Source organism: Heterocephalus glaber, unplaced genomic scaffold (genome assembly GCF_053883595.1).
Source record: "Heterocephalus glaber isolate CG9 unplaced genomic scaffold, H.glaber_assembly_v1.0 deba00001608, whole genome shotgun sequence".
Taxonomy (NCBI): Eukaryota; Metazoa; Chordata; class Mammalia; order Rodentia; family Bathyergidae; genus Heterocephalus; species Heterocephalus glaber.
Genome location: NW_028258379.1, coordinates 34,541,314 through 34,554,887, shown reverse-complemented (window position 1 = coordinate 34,554,887; position 13,574 = coordinate 34,541,314). Strand labels below are relative to the sequence as shown.

The 13,574-nt window shown below is 45.9% G+C and overlaps 1 protein-coding gene and 1 pseudogene across 11 annotated transcripts in view; one reads left to right on the top strand and one right to left on the bottom strand.

The window, feature by feature from the left end:
• Window positions 1-2,643: 2,643 nt before the first annotated feature.
• The window catches only part of Ak7 (adenylate kinase 7), a 57,656-nt gene continuing 46,725 nt past the window's right edge, over window positions 2,644-13,574 (bottom strand). For 4 of the 11 annotated variants that reach the window (XM_087195533.1, XM_087195535.1, XM_087195536.1 and 1 more), the window contains 4 exons: window positions 10,762-10,998; window positions 5,954-6,174; window positions 3,877-4,035; window positions 2,644-2,839 (listed from right to left, as the gene is read on the bottom strand). In XM_087195533.1, the coding sequence (XP_087051659.1) occupies window positions 2,801-2,839; window positions 3,877-4,035; window positions 5,954-6,174; window positions 10,762-10,998 (656 nt within the window). In that variant the 3' untranslated portion in view covers window positions 2,644-2,800. The remainder of the gene's footprint in view (window positions 2,840-3,876; window positions 4,036-5,953; window positions 6,175-10,761; window positions 10,999-13,574) is intronic. The other 7 variants (XM_087195537.1, XM_087195538.1, XM_004836991.4 and 4 more) reach the window with 2 other exon arrangements.
• Window positions 12,345-13,298, top strand: LOC110345822 (3-oxoacyl-[acyl-carrier-protein] synthase, mitochondrial pseudogene; annotated as a pseudogene).

The window sequence follows — 13,574 nt, the reverse complement described above, 5'->3', positions numbered from 1 at the left end:
ATTCCCCAGTACCACCATCAATCAATCATAAAATATCAAGTTTGGTGTGTTAGTTTTCCCACATTGTGCAAAAATACCTGAGAAAATCAACTTAAAGGGAGGAAAGTTGTTTTGGCTCACAGTTTCAGTGGTTTCAGCGCATGGCTGGGTGGCTCCATTGTTTCTCAGCCTTCCTCAGGCAGAATACCATGGTCAGAGGGTGTCTCAGAGCAAACTACCTCATGGAGTTCAGAAAGGAGACAGGGAGAGATAGAAAGGAGAAGGTATTGGGGATAAATACACCCTTCTAAGGCCTACAGCATAATCTACCTGTTCCCACTAGAGCTCATATCCTAATATATACCACCTCCCAGTAACCGTTTGCTGGTGACCAAGCCAGCCTTCAACATAAAAGACCGTTCAGGCACAAACTATTATCAGCTGGTGAGGTTGTGGAGCATTGGAGCCATCTCTCTTGCTGGTGGGAATGCAAAGTGATACCACCCCTGGGAAACAGCTTGGCAGCTCCTCAGGAAGCTCACCAGCGCTGCTGTTTGTCAGCCACGCCACTCCTAGTATCCACTTATAGAATCGACAAGTGTTCAAGCAGGAACTTGTACGTGAGTGTTCATAGCAGTTCTGGTCACAGTAGCCAAAAGAGAAACAGACCTGTTGTTATTTGAACCCTTAATGTTCCCCCAAAGCTCCAGTGTTGAATGTTTGGTCCCCAGTGCAGCAGGAATATTCAGAGGCCTTTAAGAGGTGACTGGATCATGATTAATGGATTAATCCTGTTACAGATTCAGGGCTTAATGGGTTCTGATGTAGCAATGAGCTCCCTCTCTGCTTCCTGCCTGCCATGAGGTGAGCAGCCAGAACAGGTCTTTTCCCCTTAAGCTGATTGCCCGTGGGTATTCTGTCACAGTGACAGAGGTGAACACAAACCCATAAACCCTCAACGAATGATTAAATAAAGTGTTACACAAATTCAAACAGTGAATATTCAGGGATAAAAAGGAACAAAGTCTGAGCATTTGTGGCCCATGCCTTATAATTGCAGCACTTAGGAGACTGAGGCAGGAGAACCATGAGTTCAAGGCTAGTGTGAGCTAAATAGCAAGACCTTGTCGAAAAGGAGGGGGGCTGGGATGCAGCTAAGTACAAAGGCCCTGGGTCGAACCCCAGTACTGGAAAAAAAAAATTTAAGATGTATCTCCATGGTAAAGTGTTTGCCTAGCATATGTGAGGCCCTGGGTTCAAACACCAGCACCAAAAAAAAACAAAACAAAAAAAACAGGAATGAAGCATGAGTGCATGCTCCAGCATGAGCTATGAAAACACTGCCAAGTGAAAGAAATGAGGCACAAGGCCGAGGACTGCATGGTCCATTTCTATGGAGAATCCAGAATGGGCAAATTCATACAGACCCAAATCGAGGTCAGGGGCTACTGAGAGCTGGGGACAGGGGTCATGGGGTGGCTGCTGATGGGCGTGAGGTTTTCTTTGGGTGCTGGAAAAATCCTGGCACTCGGTCCAGGTGGTGGGTGTAGTTGGTGCCAGGGAAAGTACACCTCAAAATGGGTACAATGGTACATTTTATGTTATGTCTACTTTACCATTAAAAATGTGGCTATATTCAGGGTATATTATTCAAAAAGATAAAATGTATGTGCCATTAAACCTAATTTCTCATTCAGAGTACTTCTAGAAGTTTTGTTGTTTTTTTTTTTTGGTACCGGGGATTGAACTTGGGTCCTTGCACTTGTGAGGCAGGCGGCGAAACCACTGAGCTAAATCCCCAGCCCATTTCTAGAAGTTTTATGGGATTTTTATTTTTATTTTTTTGAGACAGGGTCTTGATATGCACTTCAGGCTGGCCTTGAACTCACTGTGTAGCCGAGGCTGGGCTCAAACTTGTGGTGATCCTCCTGCCTCAGCCACAGGGGTGTACCCCCAACCCTTGGCTTGTGGGGTTTTTAGAGCTGGGGAAGAAACCCCATAGAGATTGATAGCTTATGCCTACATTATAGAGCTTGTCAAAAATATTCAGCAGCTTTTTTTTTCTTTTTTTGTACTGAGGATCGAACCCAGGGACTTTGCACTGAGCTACATCCTCAGCCCTTTTTAAATTTTTTATTTTGAGACAGTCTCTCACTAAGTTGCTAAGTTGCCCAGGCTGGGCTCAAATTTGTGATCCTCCTGCCTCAGCCTCCCAGAGTGCTGGGATCAGAGGCATATACCACCATGCCTGGCTTCATCAATTTTCTAATTATCACGTATCCACGTGTAGCCACACAAATTTTTCCACCACAAAGTTTGTAGTTCTCTCTGAGCCACTGGTTGGAATCTTGACCCTAAACTGAAAACCAACCTTGCAAAAGCCAATCTTGGCTCACAAACTGGGGCCCAACAAACAAACCATTCTGACTTATTTCTGTCTCAAACATCATTGGTTATTGGGTGTGCAAAGCTGTGCAAAATCATTAGCCTATGTACTAGAATATGATTTCTTCATCTGTAAATTAGATTACTATAAGTAGACTGTGCAGAGGCAGAATACTAGAACTGACCTAAAGATGAAATATTAAATCTGTATTTGTCCCTATGGCTATGCACCAAGGGGCTACCCATCTCTTTTCAAAGAAAGTTTTAATGAAGTAGTCATCTATTGCCATATTGCTTTTTATAATGGTTCTACTTTACAGAATATTTGCTTACAGGAAAAAAATTTCAAAATCTGGGAATGTATTTTGAAAGCACTTTTTCCAATGACAATGTTAGGTTGTTCTGTAAAGGTGGATGACACCAAGTCTTCAACGTTTTACTGCGTTTCAGGATTGTTCTTGAAAAGATATTCTGCCTACAATTAAAAGGGAAAAACAATTTAGAAAGTATTCTCTCTCTCTCTCTCTCTCTCTCTCTCTCTCTCTTTAATACTGAGGCTCAAACTGAGAAGTGCTCTACCACTGTGCTGTATCCCCAGCCCTTTTTGCTTTTTATTTTGAAACTGGGTGTTCCTAAATCGCTACACTGACCCCCTGGGCTCAAGCTTCCACTCTCTTGCCTTAGACTCTCAGAGTGTGGGCACTGCAGGTATGTGTCACATATATAATGGAAATAAGGTCACAGGCCAGGGATTTAGCTTAGTGGCACTGTGCCTGCCTTGAGCAGGCACAAGGTCCTGAGTTTGATCCCCATTACCGGAAAAAAACAAAATAAGGGCTGGGGGTGTAGCTTGATGGTACAGCACTTCTTTTTTTTATGAGTACATAATGTTTACATTACTTGTGTGGAGTTGGTGCATGTATATAACACAATTTAATTCCTTTTCACATCCCCTTTCTGTCCCCTCCCACATCTCCATCTCTCTTTTTTTTTTTTGGTACTGGGGATCGAACTTGGGTCCTTGCGCTTGTGCACCAGGGGTCGCCACCAGGGAGCTAAGGCCCCGGCCCCACCCCTGCAATGTCTTGACCCCTTTCCCTTTGAGAAAGATCTATCTCCCTACTTCCTATGCTCTGTCTTTTATTTTGCTCTGTATTGATAGAGCAGTTCTTGCCTAACACAAGTAAGGCCCTGGATTCAATCCTTACCCCCCCCCCACACACACCACATTAAAAAAATTAAAATACATAAATTATGCTTCCAAATGAATAATAAAAGTCATACTATATAAGAATATGTGTGTGTGAGAGAGGAGGAAGATGAAGAAGAGAAGGAGAAGGAAAAGGAGGAGGAGGAGGAGGAGGAGGAGCAGCAGAAATCTTACTGCAAATTAAACATATTAGAAGCTATTTCCCAAATAACCAGACAGTTTCTCTATCTCAACTGGTTTTCTGCTAAATTTCAGGCATATTTTATTTTCAAATCAATATTTTAAAAAATTAAATCTCTTACCAGAAAATCAACGGGATCATCCGGTCTAACCTTACAACACTCATTCAGACCTTGCACGAGAGTCGGCATAACATGGGTCATTAAGTAGTTTCTCAGGGGAGCAGACTGCACCTCCAGTAATTCTCTTTCTTCTCTCTTCACTTCCTCTAGTTGTTTATTCTATAAACAGAACATTTGGGGTGGGTTAAATTTACAGCCGGAAAGGGGAAAACATTTTTACATAACTCCCCCCAGAGCGCATTACAGTTAGACACTTTTTTTTTTTTTCTGAGACAGGGTCTCCTTATGTAGTTCAGACTGGCCTTGAACTCACTATATAGCCCAGGCTGGCCTCAAACTGACAGAGATCCTCCTGCCTCTGCCTCCCAAGTGCTGGGATTATAGTCATGAACTTTTTTTTAAAGGCAGAGTCTTTCTATGTAGTCCAAACCAGACTTGAACTTCTTATGTAGTCCAGGCTAGCATCAAACTTGGAATTCTTCTGCCTCAGCCTCTCCAGTGCTAGGATCATAGGTGTGCATCACTCTATCGGTTGGATTTTTTTTTTTTTGTACTGGGGATTGAACACAGGGCCTTTGCACTGAACATTTTTATTCTTTGATACAGACAAGATCTTCCTAAATCACTGAGTTGCCCAGGCTGGGCTTGAACTTTCAATCCTTCTGCCTCAGCCTGTTAGAGTGCTAGGATTACAGGAGCACACCACCACGCCCATGCACCATCCCCAGCTTGGATTCTTATACCAAAATAATTTCTGTTTTCCCAGGTGAAGAAAAGAAAGTAAGAAAGAAAGAGGAAGAGAGAAAGAGGAAGAGAGAGAAATCACAGGAGTGCTACTAGAAATCCGAAGAGTGTTAGTAAGGGGTCGTGTGTACTCCTTGCTTGGCATACCATCTCCCCCTCTCTTAGCAACAGTAACTCCAGGCTTCATTTCAGAGGTCTTCCTGCTCTGCCAGGTGTGCTGAGTAATCCAGCACTTGGAATCTGAGGCAGTAGGATCATGAGTTTGAGGTCAACCCGTAGTGAGCTCAAGGCCAGCCCAGAGTACATAATGAGACACTATCTAAAAAAGACCAAAACTGAGCCTCAGGGTGTGGGTGGCCATGGACATCAGTTCAGGGTGAGCACAGCAAGGTGCAGCCAACCGCAGAAGACAGAACAGAGAAGGCCTCTCAGGTCCTTGGTGACGTCAGAGCCGCCAGATTGGGCCTCACTTGAAGCCAGCCTGACCTTTGCACTGCCCAAGGAATCCATACGTTTTCTTTATGTCTGTGATATCTCGAGTTTGCTTTTCTGTAACTTGCAAGATAGAGTCCTAACTATTATTTTTTGAAAAAGAGATCTTTCTCAGCAAGACAGCAGACTCAGATATCACAATGGGGAAAAAGGATGGGTGGACTTGAGTACATGGAAGCATAAAACTTTTGTTTGGCCATAGAAAACACCATAAATATTGTTATTATTTTTGTTGTGTGCTTGTGGAGAAAGTGGAGAGCTGCAGATGCAACTGAGTGCTGTTCTGGGGAGCAGAATCACTTACTAGGCATAGTGATCTGGGAAACTAGGAATGTGGGATGAGTAGAGTGCAATGCATAAATAAATGGGGGACAACTGAATTAAATCACAAGGCAACATGCAGAATGCTACACATATACATGCTGTGTTAATACCACTCACAGGGGTAGTTTTTTTGTTTTGTTTTGTTTTTGGTACCGGGGATTGAACTCGGGTCCTTGTGCTTTCGAGGCAGGCGGCAGAACGACTGAGCTAAATCCCTAGCCCCTAAATATGGAGATAAGAGATTTTGGACGGGGGGGTACCAGGGATTGAACTTGGGACCTTGTACTTTCGAGCCAGACTGTGGAACCACTGAGCTAAATCCCCGGCCCTTGTTTTTTTTTTAATTAATACTAAGCATAGACCATGGATGTTTTTAAAAAAATGGTACACATGACAAGGAAACAACCATCCAAACAAACAAACTTGTTGCAGGTATTTCAGTGGATCTCTACACTGGGACAGGGAGGGGAGCTGGCAGAGATGGCCTTGCCAACTCCTCCCAGACTCTGGACCTCACCCACTCCTCCCAGCGGGCCATCCTCTCTGCTGTCTCCGCAGCCTCCTTCTGCTCACGAGCAGCCTCCTCGGCAGCCTCCTTGGCCAGGTGCATCTCTGCAGCTTTCTGCTCCAGCTCTGCCTTCTCCTCTTCTGTTAGACCGTAATTCCGAGGCTCCCCAATCTCTCGGATCAGCTGTTTGATAGCAAGTCTGTTCTGAGCATCTTCAAGTTTCCCTACATCTGTAAAAACCAAGAGAGAGGAGATCAACACAAACTTAGATGCCAGCCCTGTCAGCAGTTGGGAAAGTGCTTTATTAGTGTAAGTGTGCGGTAGTAAATGATGTCAGTTGCCACACTGAGGTTTCCTTTTCTAGTCAGCAGCACACTTCAGGATTTCTTTTCTCATGTGCAAATGTTACACGAATCTGAAAATCATGGTTAGGAAGAGTGTGCTTGAGCCTGTGAATTCTAATAATCACTCTAGAGTGAGTAAATGGAAAGGGGGACCAGAGTGCCATAGTTTGGATTGTGAATGTCCCCAAAAGCCCCTGTGTTAAGGCTTGGTCCCAGGGTGGTGCACTGGAAGGTGGTGGGGCCTTTAAGAGGAGGAGCCTGGTGGGAGGTCTTTTAGTCGGGAGCATTGTGCCCTCAAAGTAGATTGTGACGCCAGTCTCTTCATCTGCTTCCTGGCCGTTGAGGTGAGCAATTATGATCTGACACACGTGTTCCCTCATCACAGGTTCAAAGCAAAAGCTAACACCATGGACTGAACCCTCTGAAACTTCAACCCAAAATAAAACTTTTGTTGTTTATTCTCTTGAGGTGCTGGGGATTGAACCCAGGTCCTTGCACATGCTGGGGCAGCACTCTAAGACCCTCTTTGTAAGTTAGCTATCTCAGGTCTTTTGTTATGGTGACAGAAAGCTGACCAGCACAGACCACCTCAAAAGTAGTGAGCTCTCCATCCCTGAAAATGTTCAAGCAAAGGCTGGGACATTTCTTCCAGAAGTTTCCACAGAAGGAAATCCTGTACATATTGGAAGCCAGGAAGAATGACCTTAAGGTTTTGTTTCTGAAGGACCCTAGTTAGCGAGACAGACTCCATATTGCTGCTGAACGACCCACCTGCCTGCCCTTTAGATGAACTCAAAAGGAGGAAGCTTAGAAACCTCCTCCCCTTAGAGAGTCTCTTAGAAACAACAATTAATCAACTATTATTTTACAGATGTTCTAACAACAGGACATTCTGCTTCTGTACCTTTTGCTTGCTTTACTAGTTCTATCCCATAGGGAGGCCTAGAAACTGTTGGCCTCAAAGGTGTATAAAATATGTTAATCTTCCCCCAGTTGGGGCTCAAGTCCGATGCTCGGCTCAGGTCCTGGCCAGTAATAAACTCCTGTGTGGATTTTATATTGGTCTCTGGTTGGTTCTTTCTCACTGCGTGCAACAGTTTCTGAAAAATCAATGACTCTGTGATAGATTTTAATTCATAATAAATTAACCATTTCACTCAGCCTTCTTGGATATACATCTTAGTCACTTTCTCATTGCTAAGACACAATACCCAATACCTGCAACTTAAGGAAGGAGAGGTATTTGTTTTGGTTCCCGTTTCAGTCTATAGTTGGCTGGTTCTGAGATAGGACAGCATGGCACAGGGGTATTGCGGAGGGGAGCAGACAGGAAGCAGTGAAGGGAGGAGCTGGAAAGGGAGATAAACCCTTCCGGGTCACATCCCCAGTAACTTGTATCTTCCAGCCAGGCCCCACCTCCCAACACCAAGCCAGCTGTAGTGCCCCATAATCCCATCATCTTCCACAACCCCTGTCTTTGAGTGTATGAGGTTTTGGTGGGGGGAGAGCCAGATATAAACCCTAACCCTCCAGAATATGTGGCCAATGTTAATATCAAGACTAAAGAGAGGACGAGGAGCAACAGAAAGAAGAGGAGGAGGAAAAAGGCTCATTAGACAATGAGCTTCCCATAAAGACACTGAGGTCATAACTTCTACATGCTGTCTTAAGTTTTCCTGGAAAACCCAAGAGACTGGTGTGCAGTGGACACATTCTGGCACTGACCCCGTCCAGGCCTTCTGTGGGTTACTGCCCGCCCCACCCTCACGCATAGCCACAGGTGTCCCTGTCTGTGTTTGGGTGAACTTGATGTAGATGGGAGACACCTCCAGGTTCTAATGTTGCGGCAGAGCAGAGCAGCTCTGCACTATACCCAGGTGTTACAGCTCAGTATCACAGGCAAGTGCCACAGCGCTGAAGGCACAGCTGAGCTTGACAGCTCAGTGTAGTGGCTCTGGGTCGCAGCTCTCCTAATTTGAAGACTCAAGAATCTGACGGCCAGTTGAAGAGGTAGACAGAAAATACTTTTATTATACCAGAAAGCCCTGGCTGGCTCAGAGGAGTCTGAAAGCTCTACCAGAAATGAGAGCTCCTTATATAGGGATCTACAGGGTAGGTGAGCATGCTCTCTGAAGCAAGGGGGCAGAGTTACAGAATATTCCTGAAACACATGCCTTGTGAGCATGCTCACTGAAGCAGGGGGGGGCGGAGTTACAGAACATTCCTGAAACAGAGGGGTGGGGTTACAGAACATTCCTGAGAAGGGGTGGGGCTTAACAGAACCTTCTTGTGAGGGGGCAGAGCTTAACAGAACATTCCTGAAAGGTCACACAGTTCAGTCACAAACCATTCTGATACATTGGGCAGGAGCCCAGCAACACAAACTTACATTTCCAAATCAAAACATTCTGTGGATATAAGAAAAAAATGGAGGCAAGGCAAGGGCCTGTCTCACTGTAGAGCACTTCTCTATCACTAACATGAGGAGAGGGAGGAGAGCAGGGCGATGCATTAGTTATGAGCAAAGTCAAACCCTTGAAAAAGCAAAAGACACATACACAAAAACAGAAAAGTCACCCTAGGCACCTCTTGAGTGTCCGACCTCTGACAAGCTTAGGTGTATTCTCCTTGAATCCTTTGTGTAATTACAACTCAGTTCACTAAGCACCCTGAGACCTTTTGAGAGGGCTCTGCCTAGCTCTGCGCCTGGCTCTCAGTGTAACTTGGAAACTACAAAGCAGTGAGTGGTCTCAGTCCACAGAGAGAGAGAGAGAGAGAGAGAGAGAGAGAGAGAGAGAGAGATTGGGGTCCAGGCATGCCAAGAGAAAGCATGGTTCCCAGCATCTTCCCAGGTCCTGTCGCAGATCCGCTTGAGGCCAAACCTTGAGACACCTTCCCAAAGAGCATCTCTCCACATTCCCGTCCCTTTATCAACCAGTTGTCATTGTCCTGATGAGGCAGATGTGCCTGGCACAGAGCCAGGCGAGGATAAACTGGCCATGCGCCTGTTCCCCCTTGTCCTTTCTGTTTTTCTCAATGCTCCTCCTTCAAGATCTCCTGATACTTTCATAAATAATTTTTGGGGGCTTTACTGAAAAGATGACAGTGACTATTTTCTGATATTCACCATTCTTTCCTAGTTTATAATTAAACAATGTAAACTAATTTTCATATTAGTAGACATAGAATCCCTGGTTTTTACATATAAAACATGTCCAATGAGCAGAAACCCATCCAGATGAGGGAAAACCCAGCCACTGCTGAGGGCCTAAAACTGAGAAGAATTTACAGATTTAAAAGTTATTTTCCTAGTTCTTCCTCCTCCTCTCCCCCTCCCCCTTCTTCTTGTTTTTTGGTTTTTTTGGTTTTCTTGAGACAGGGTCTCACTATGTAGTCCAGGCTGGCCTTGAACTCCTGGCAGTCCTCCTGACTCAGCCTCCCCAAATGCTGGGACTACAGGTGTGGGCCACCACGCCCAGCTTTCTATTTCTTAATAGTACATCATTTTATGCCTTAGTATTGGCACAAACTCCTCAATGTGCCAGGCACTTTATATCTTTCCTCTCCACCATCTGTAATGATCCTACAAATGACCCTCAAGGACGAGAAAACCGAGCCCGAGCCGGAACTTCAGTGAGCTCCCCAGCCTCCTGCCGACTCTGTCCCTCAGCTCTGGCCTCCCCACACTCAGAACGCAAACACCACCTCTTCTGCCTGGCCAGTAGGTGACCACTGGATTTTGGGGACCGGTTGTTTCTCCCCAAGCCCAGAGCAAAAAGAAGCATCAAGACCCCGAGGGCCAGGGAAGGAAGTCCAGGCGTTCAGTAGGCCGAGGGGGAAAGGTCTTTGAAAGCTCAGTTTTGGAGCCAGGAATGAGGAGGAGGAGGAGGCTGGTGCCAGACCGTATTTCCTGAGTGGCTGGTGTGTGCTAAGATGGGTTATATGTTTACAAAAAAACAAGAAGGAAATGGGATGAAAAGCTATTTGCTTTTCTGAGTAGCAACAAACTGAGCTAAGAGCATCTGTGTAGCCAGGCAAGTTGTCACACGCTTGGGAGGCTGAGGCAGGAGGATTGCAAGTTCGAGCCCAACTTGGGCAGCTTAGGAACTTACTGAGACCCTGTCTCAAAAAATAAAATAAAATAAAATAAAAATAAAAAATTAAGGGCAGGAGACATAGCTTGGTGCAAAGACCCTGGGTTCCTTCCCCAGTAATGAAGGGGGAGGTTGGATGGAACATCAAGCACGTAGTGGTGCCCTGGACAGAAGCCTCAGGAGGGCCAAGCAGCCAGCAGCACAGGTGCGCATGTCTTTGATTTAAAAATGGGTCAACGTAGCCTCCACACCATTGTCTGTCCACGTTTGATGCAACAGCAGCCTCTTCTCCCGCACCTGTCCCCAGGACAGTGGCATCCGGACTCTGTCCCTTATTCCCCTGTGGCTTCCCACTCCATCCTGGGCTCTGCTCCCCAACCTGTGCTCTGCCCCACGGTCCTCAGCATTCGGGTCCTACCAATGTGTATGGGGTAGATTTCGATTTCGTCAAAGTAGTTGTAGACAGTCTCATCTTCGGTGTTGATGTCCCGGTAGTTGCTCAGCGCCCGGAGGAAGCGGTCCTGGGTGTAGTAGGTCCCGGCCACGACCCTCTCTGGGAGGTTGATCACCCGCTCCTTCAGAAACTCATCTGAGGCGTCCAGACCGCAGACAAACTCTGGGGAAAAGAAGAGCCTGTTTGGTGAAGCAGGGTTAGGCAGGCACATCTGGGCACTGGCTGGGACCACATGTTCCTGAAAGGGGTCTGTCACTTTGGCCTTCCCCACCAGATGTGGTGGTGTACACCTGTGATCTCAGCACTTAAGCTGAGGCAGGAGGATCCCGGAGAGTTTGAGGCCAGCCCAGGCTACATAGTGGGACCCTGTCCAGATCAATCAATCAATCAGCCAATCTCTAACAGTCCAATCTAGGGGTCTTTGTGTTTTTGTTTTTTAACAAGATCTCTCTTTGCAGTTCAGGCTGGCCTTGAAATTGTAGCAATTCTCCTGCCTCAGCCTCCCAAGTGCTGGGATTACAGGTGTGCACCACCTTCTGAAAATTTAGTTTTTGATGGTGCTTTCCATACTCATCACTTAAGTATAACTTTCCACTTGTTCCCTTCAACCAGGAGAGCTGAGAAGGAAACCAGATCTAGGCTAAGGGCCATGGCAAAACTTAATAGTTGACTCGGTACAGTTAAGACACTCAGAGCTGAATTCTGATGTTTCGTCACTCAAGCACGGGTACTTGTATTCATGTATTTCTAAAAATTCTCTCTGCCTTATGATGTTGTGATGTATTGGTGGCCTTGCGGACCTGGGGAAATGCCGTCCATCCCAGGGCCGGCCGAATGCTAAACAGTAGACAGCAGGCTCGAGAGCATGGCCCCCTGGGACACCCATCACCCATTCTCCCTGCCCTGTCACCCTAGGCCCAGGCCCCTCCGTCACCCCCATGGCCACCCTTGCTTTCCCACGGAGACCCTAGGAAGGGCTCCCACCCAGGCTTCCCCTCTCTCCTGCCTCTGCCTCCTGACCACACTGTGCTCCCCACAAGGCCCTTCGTGGTGTGCTGTGCTCACTTTGTCAGAAAATATAAGAAATAAGCACCGGGCATGGTGGTGCAAGCCTGTAAACCCAGGACAGGGGAGGCTAAGGCACGAGGATTGCCACAAGTTCAAGGCCAGCCTGGGGAACTTAGTGAGACCATGTCTCAAAAAATAAAAAGGTTCAATCCTAGTGCTACAAGGAAAAAAATAGGAATACATTGCTGCCCAGCTGCCACGCCATGAGCAAGCCTCCTCTGCCATGTCCTCATGCCACACTGCCCTTGCTCGGAGCCAGCCGACCGTGGACTGAAGCCTCTACAAACTGGTCTCAGTACAAGACGATGGCGTCCCTTCTCAGCCAACATGGGAATATTTAGGTCTTTGACTATCTGTGAGTCACTGAAGGACAGCACCGAGGAGCATCTCTAAGAAATCTGACAGGACCCAGGCAGCCTCAGATCATGACCTCAAGACAAGGTGACGCTGCGCAAGGTCGACAGGCTGAGGCATGCTCCTATGTGATGCCCACATGCAAGGTTGTGGGAATGTGCTTCTGATCATCCGAAATCTCAGCCATGTGGTCAAACTGCTTAGGAAATTTCCTAAAAGTTGCAAGCACTCATCTTCTATATTCAAGATTGTGCCAGCGGTTAATAAGAAATAAAAGGAGGTTTTTTGGAACAGTGCCAACATCCAGGTTGCAGAGGTGGGTTGTCATTACAGGGATTAGCTTAGTGATTCCTCTCAGTGTTGGAGCTCAGCTAGTATGGGATCTTCTTCTCCAGGGACAAAGTGGAATTCTTTCACTGGTTGGTGAGGAGTATAAAAATATCCCCTGCAGTGTTGCTGCTCATGTGCCAAGAGGTTTTGATGAAGGTCAGTTCAATGAACAAAACTTTGCATCCAAATCAGATGTTAAGTCCATGTCTTCTCCCACCATCATGGCCAATGGAGCAGCAGAATTAGCCTTGAAAGATTCCAACTGGCATCCTTAGTCAGAAGCTGATCAGGTGACTACTGGTGTTGCAATTGGGATGGGAATAGTTCCCCTTGAAATTGTTTCTGAAACTGCTTTGATGTTTCAGACAAAAGGGTACAATAAAGTCAGTTCATTTTTTGTCCCTAAGATTTTTATTAATAGGGCAGCGGGCCAGGTCAGTATTCAATATAAATTCAAGGGCCCTGGTCATGCAGTATCCACGGCCTGTACCATAGGAGCTCATGTTGTGGGAGATGCTTTCAGATTTATAGCCAATGTAGTCCTTTATCTCTTGCTGGGTTTTCCAGAGCCCAAGCTCTAAGCACAAACTCAGATCCTAAGGTGGCCTGTCTACCAGCTCCTTCAAACAGAGATGGTTTTTTTAAAAATTAATTTTATTGGTACATTTTAGGTATACAATATAATGACATTCATCATTGGAAATTTGCACCTTTACACAATCTCTCTTAGTTCTTATTTTTCACCCTTCCCTTCCCCTCCCTTCAACCCCTCCACCCCTCCCTATCTACAAAGACTTTGCTTCCATTTTTTCTTTTTCTCATATTAATTCCATTCCCTTTTTTCCTTTCCCCAACCACTCCCACTTCTCCTTTGCACCTTTTCTTCCTATTTCACATTACCTATTATACCTTTTAGTCCTTATTTACACTTTCAGTTTCTCATACTAGAGAAACTATTCAGTATTTACACATGTGCCCTATTTATT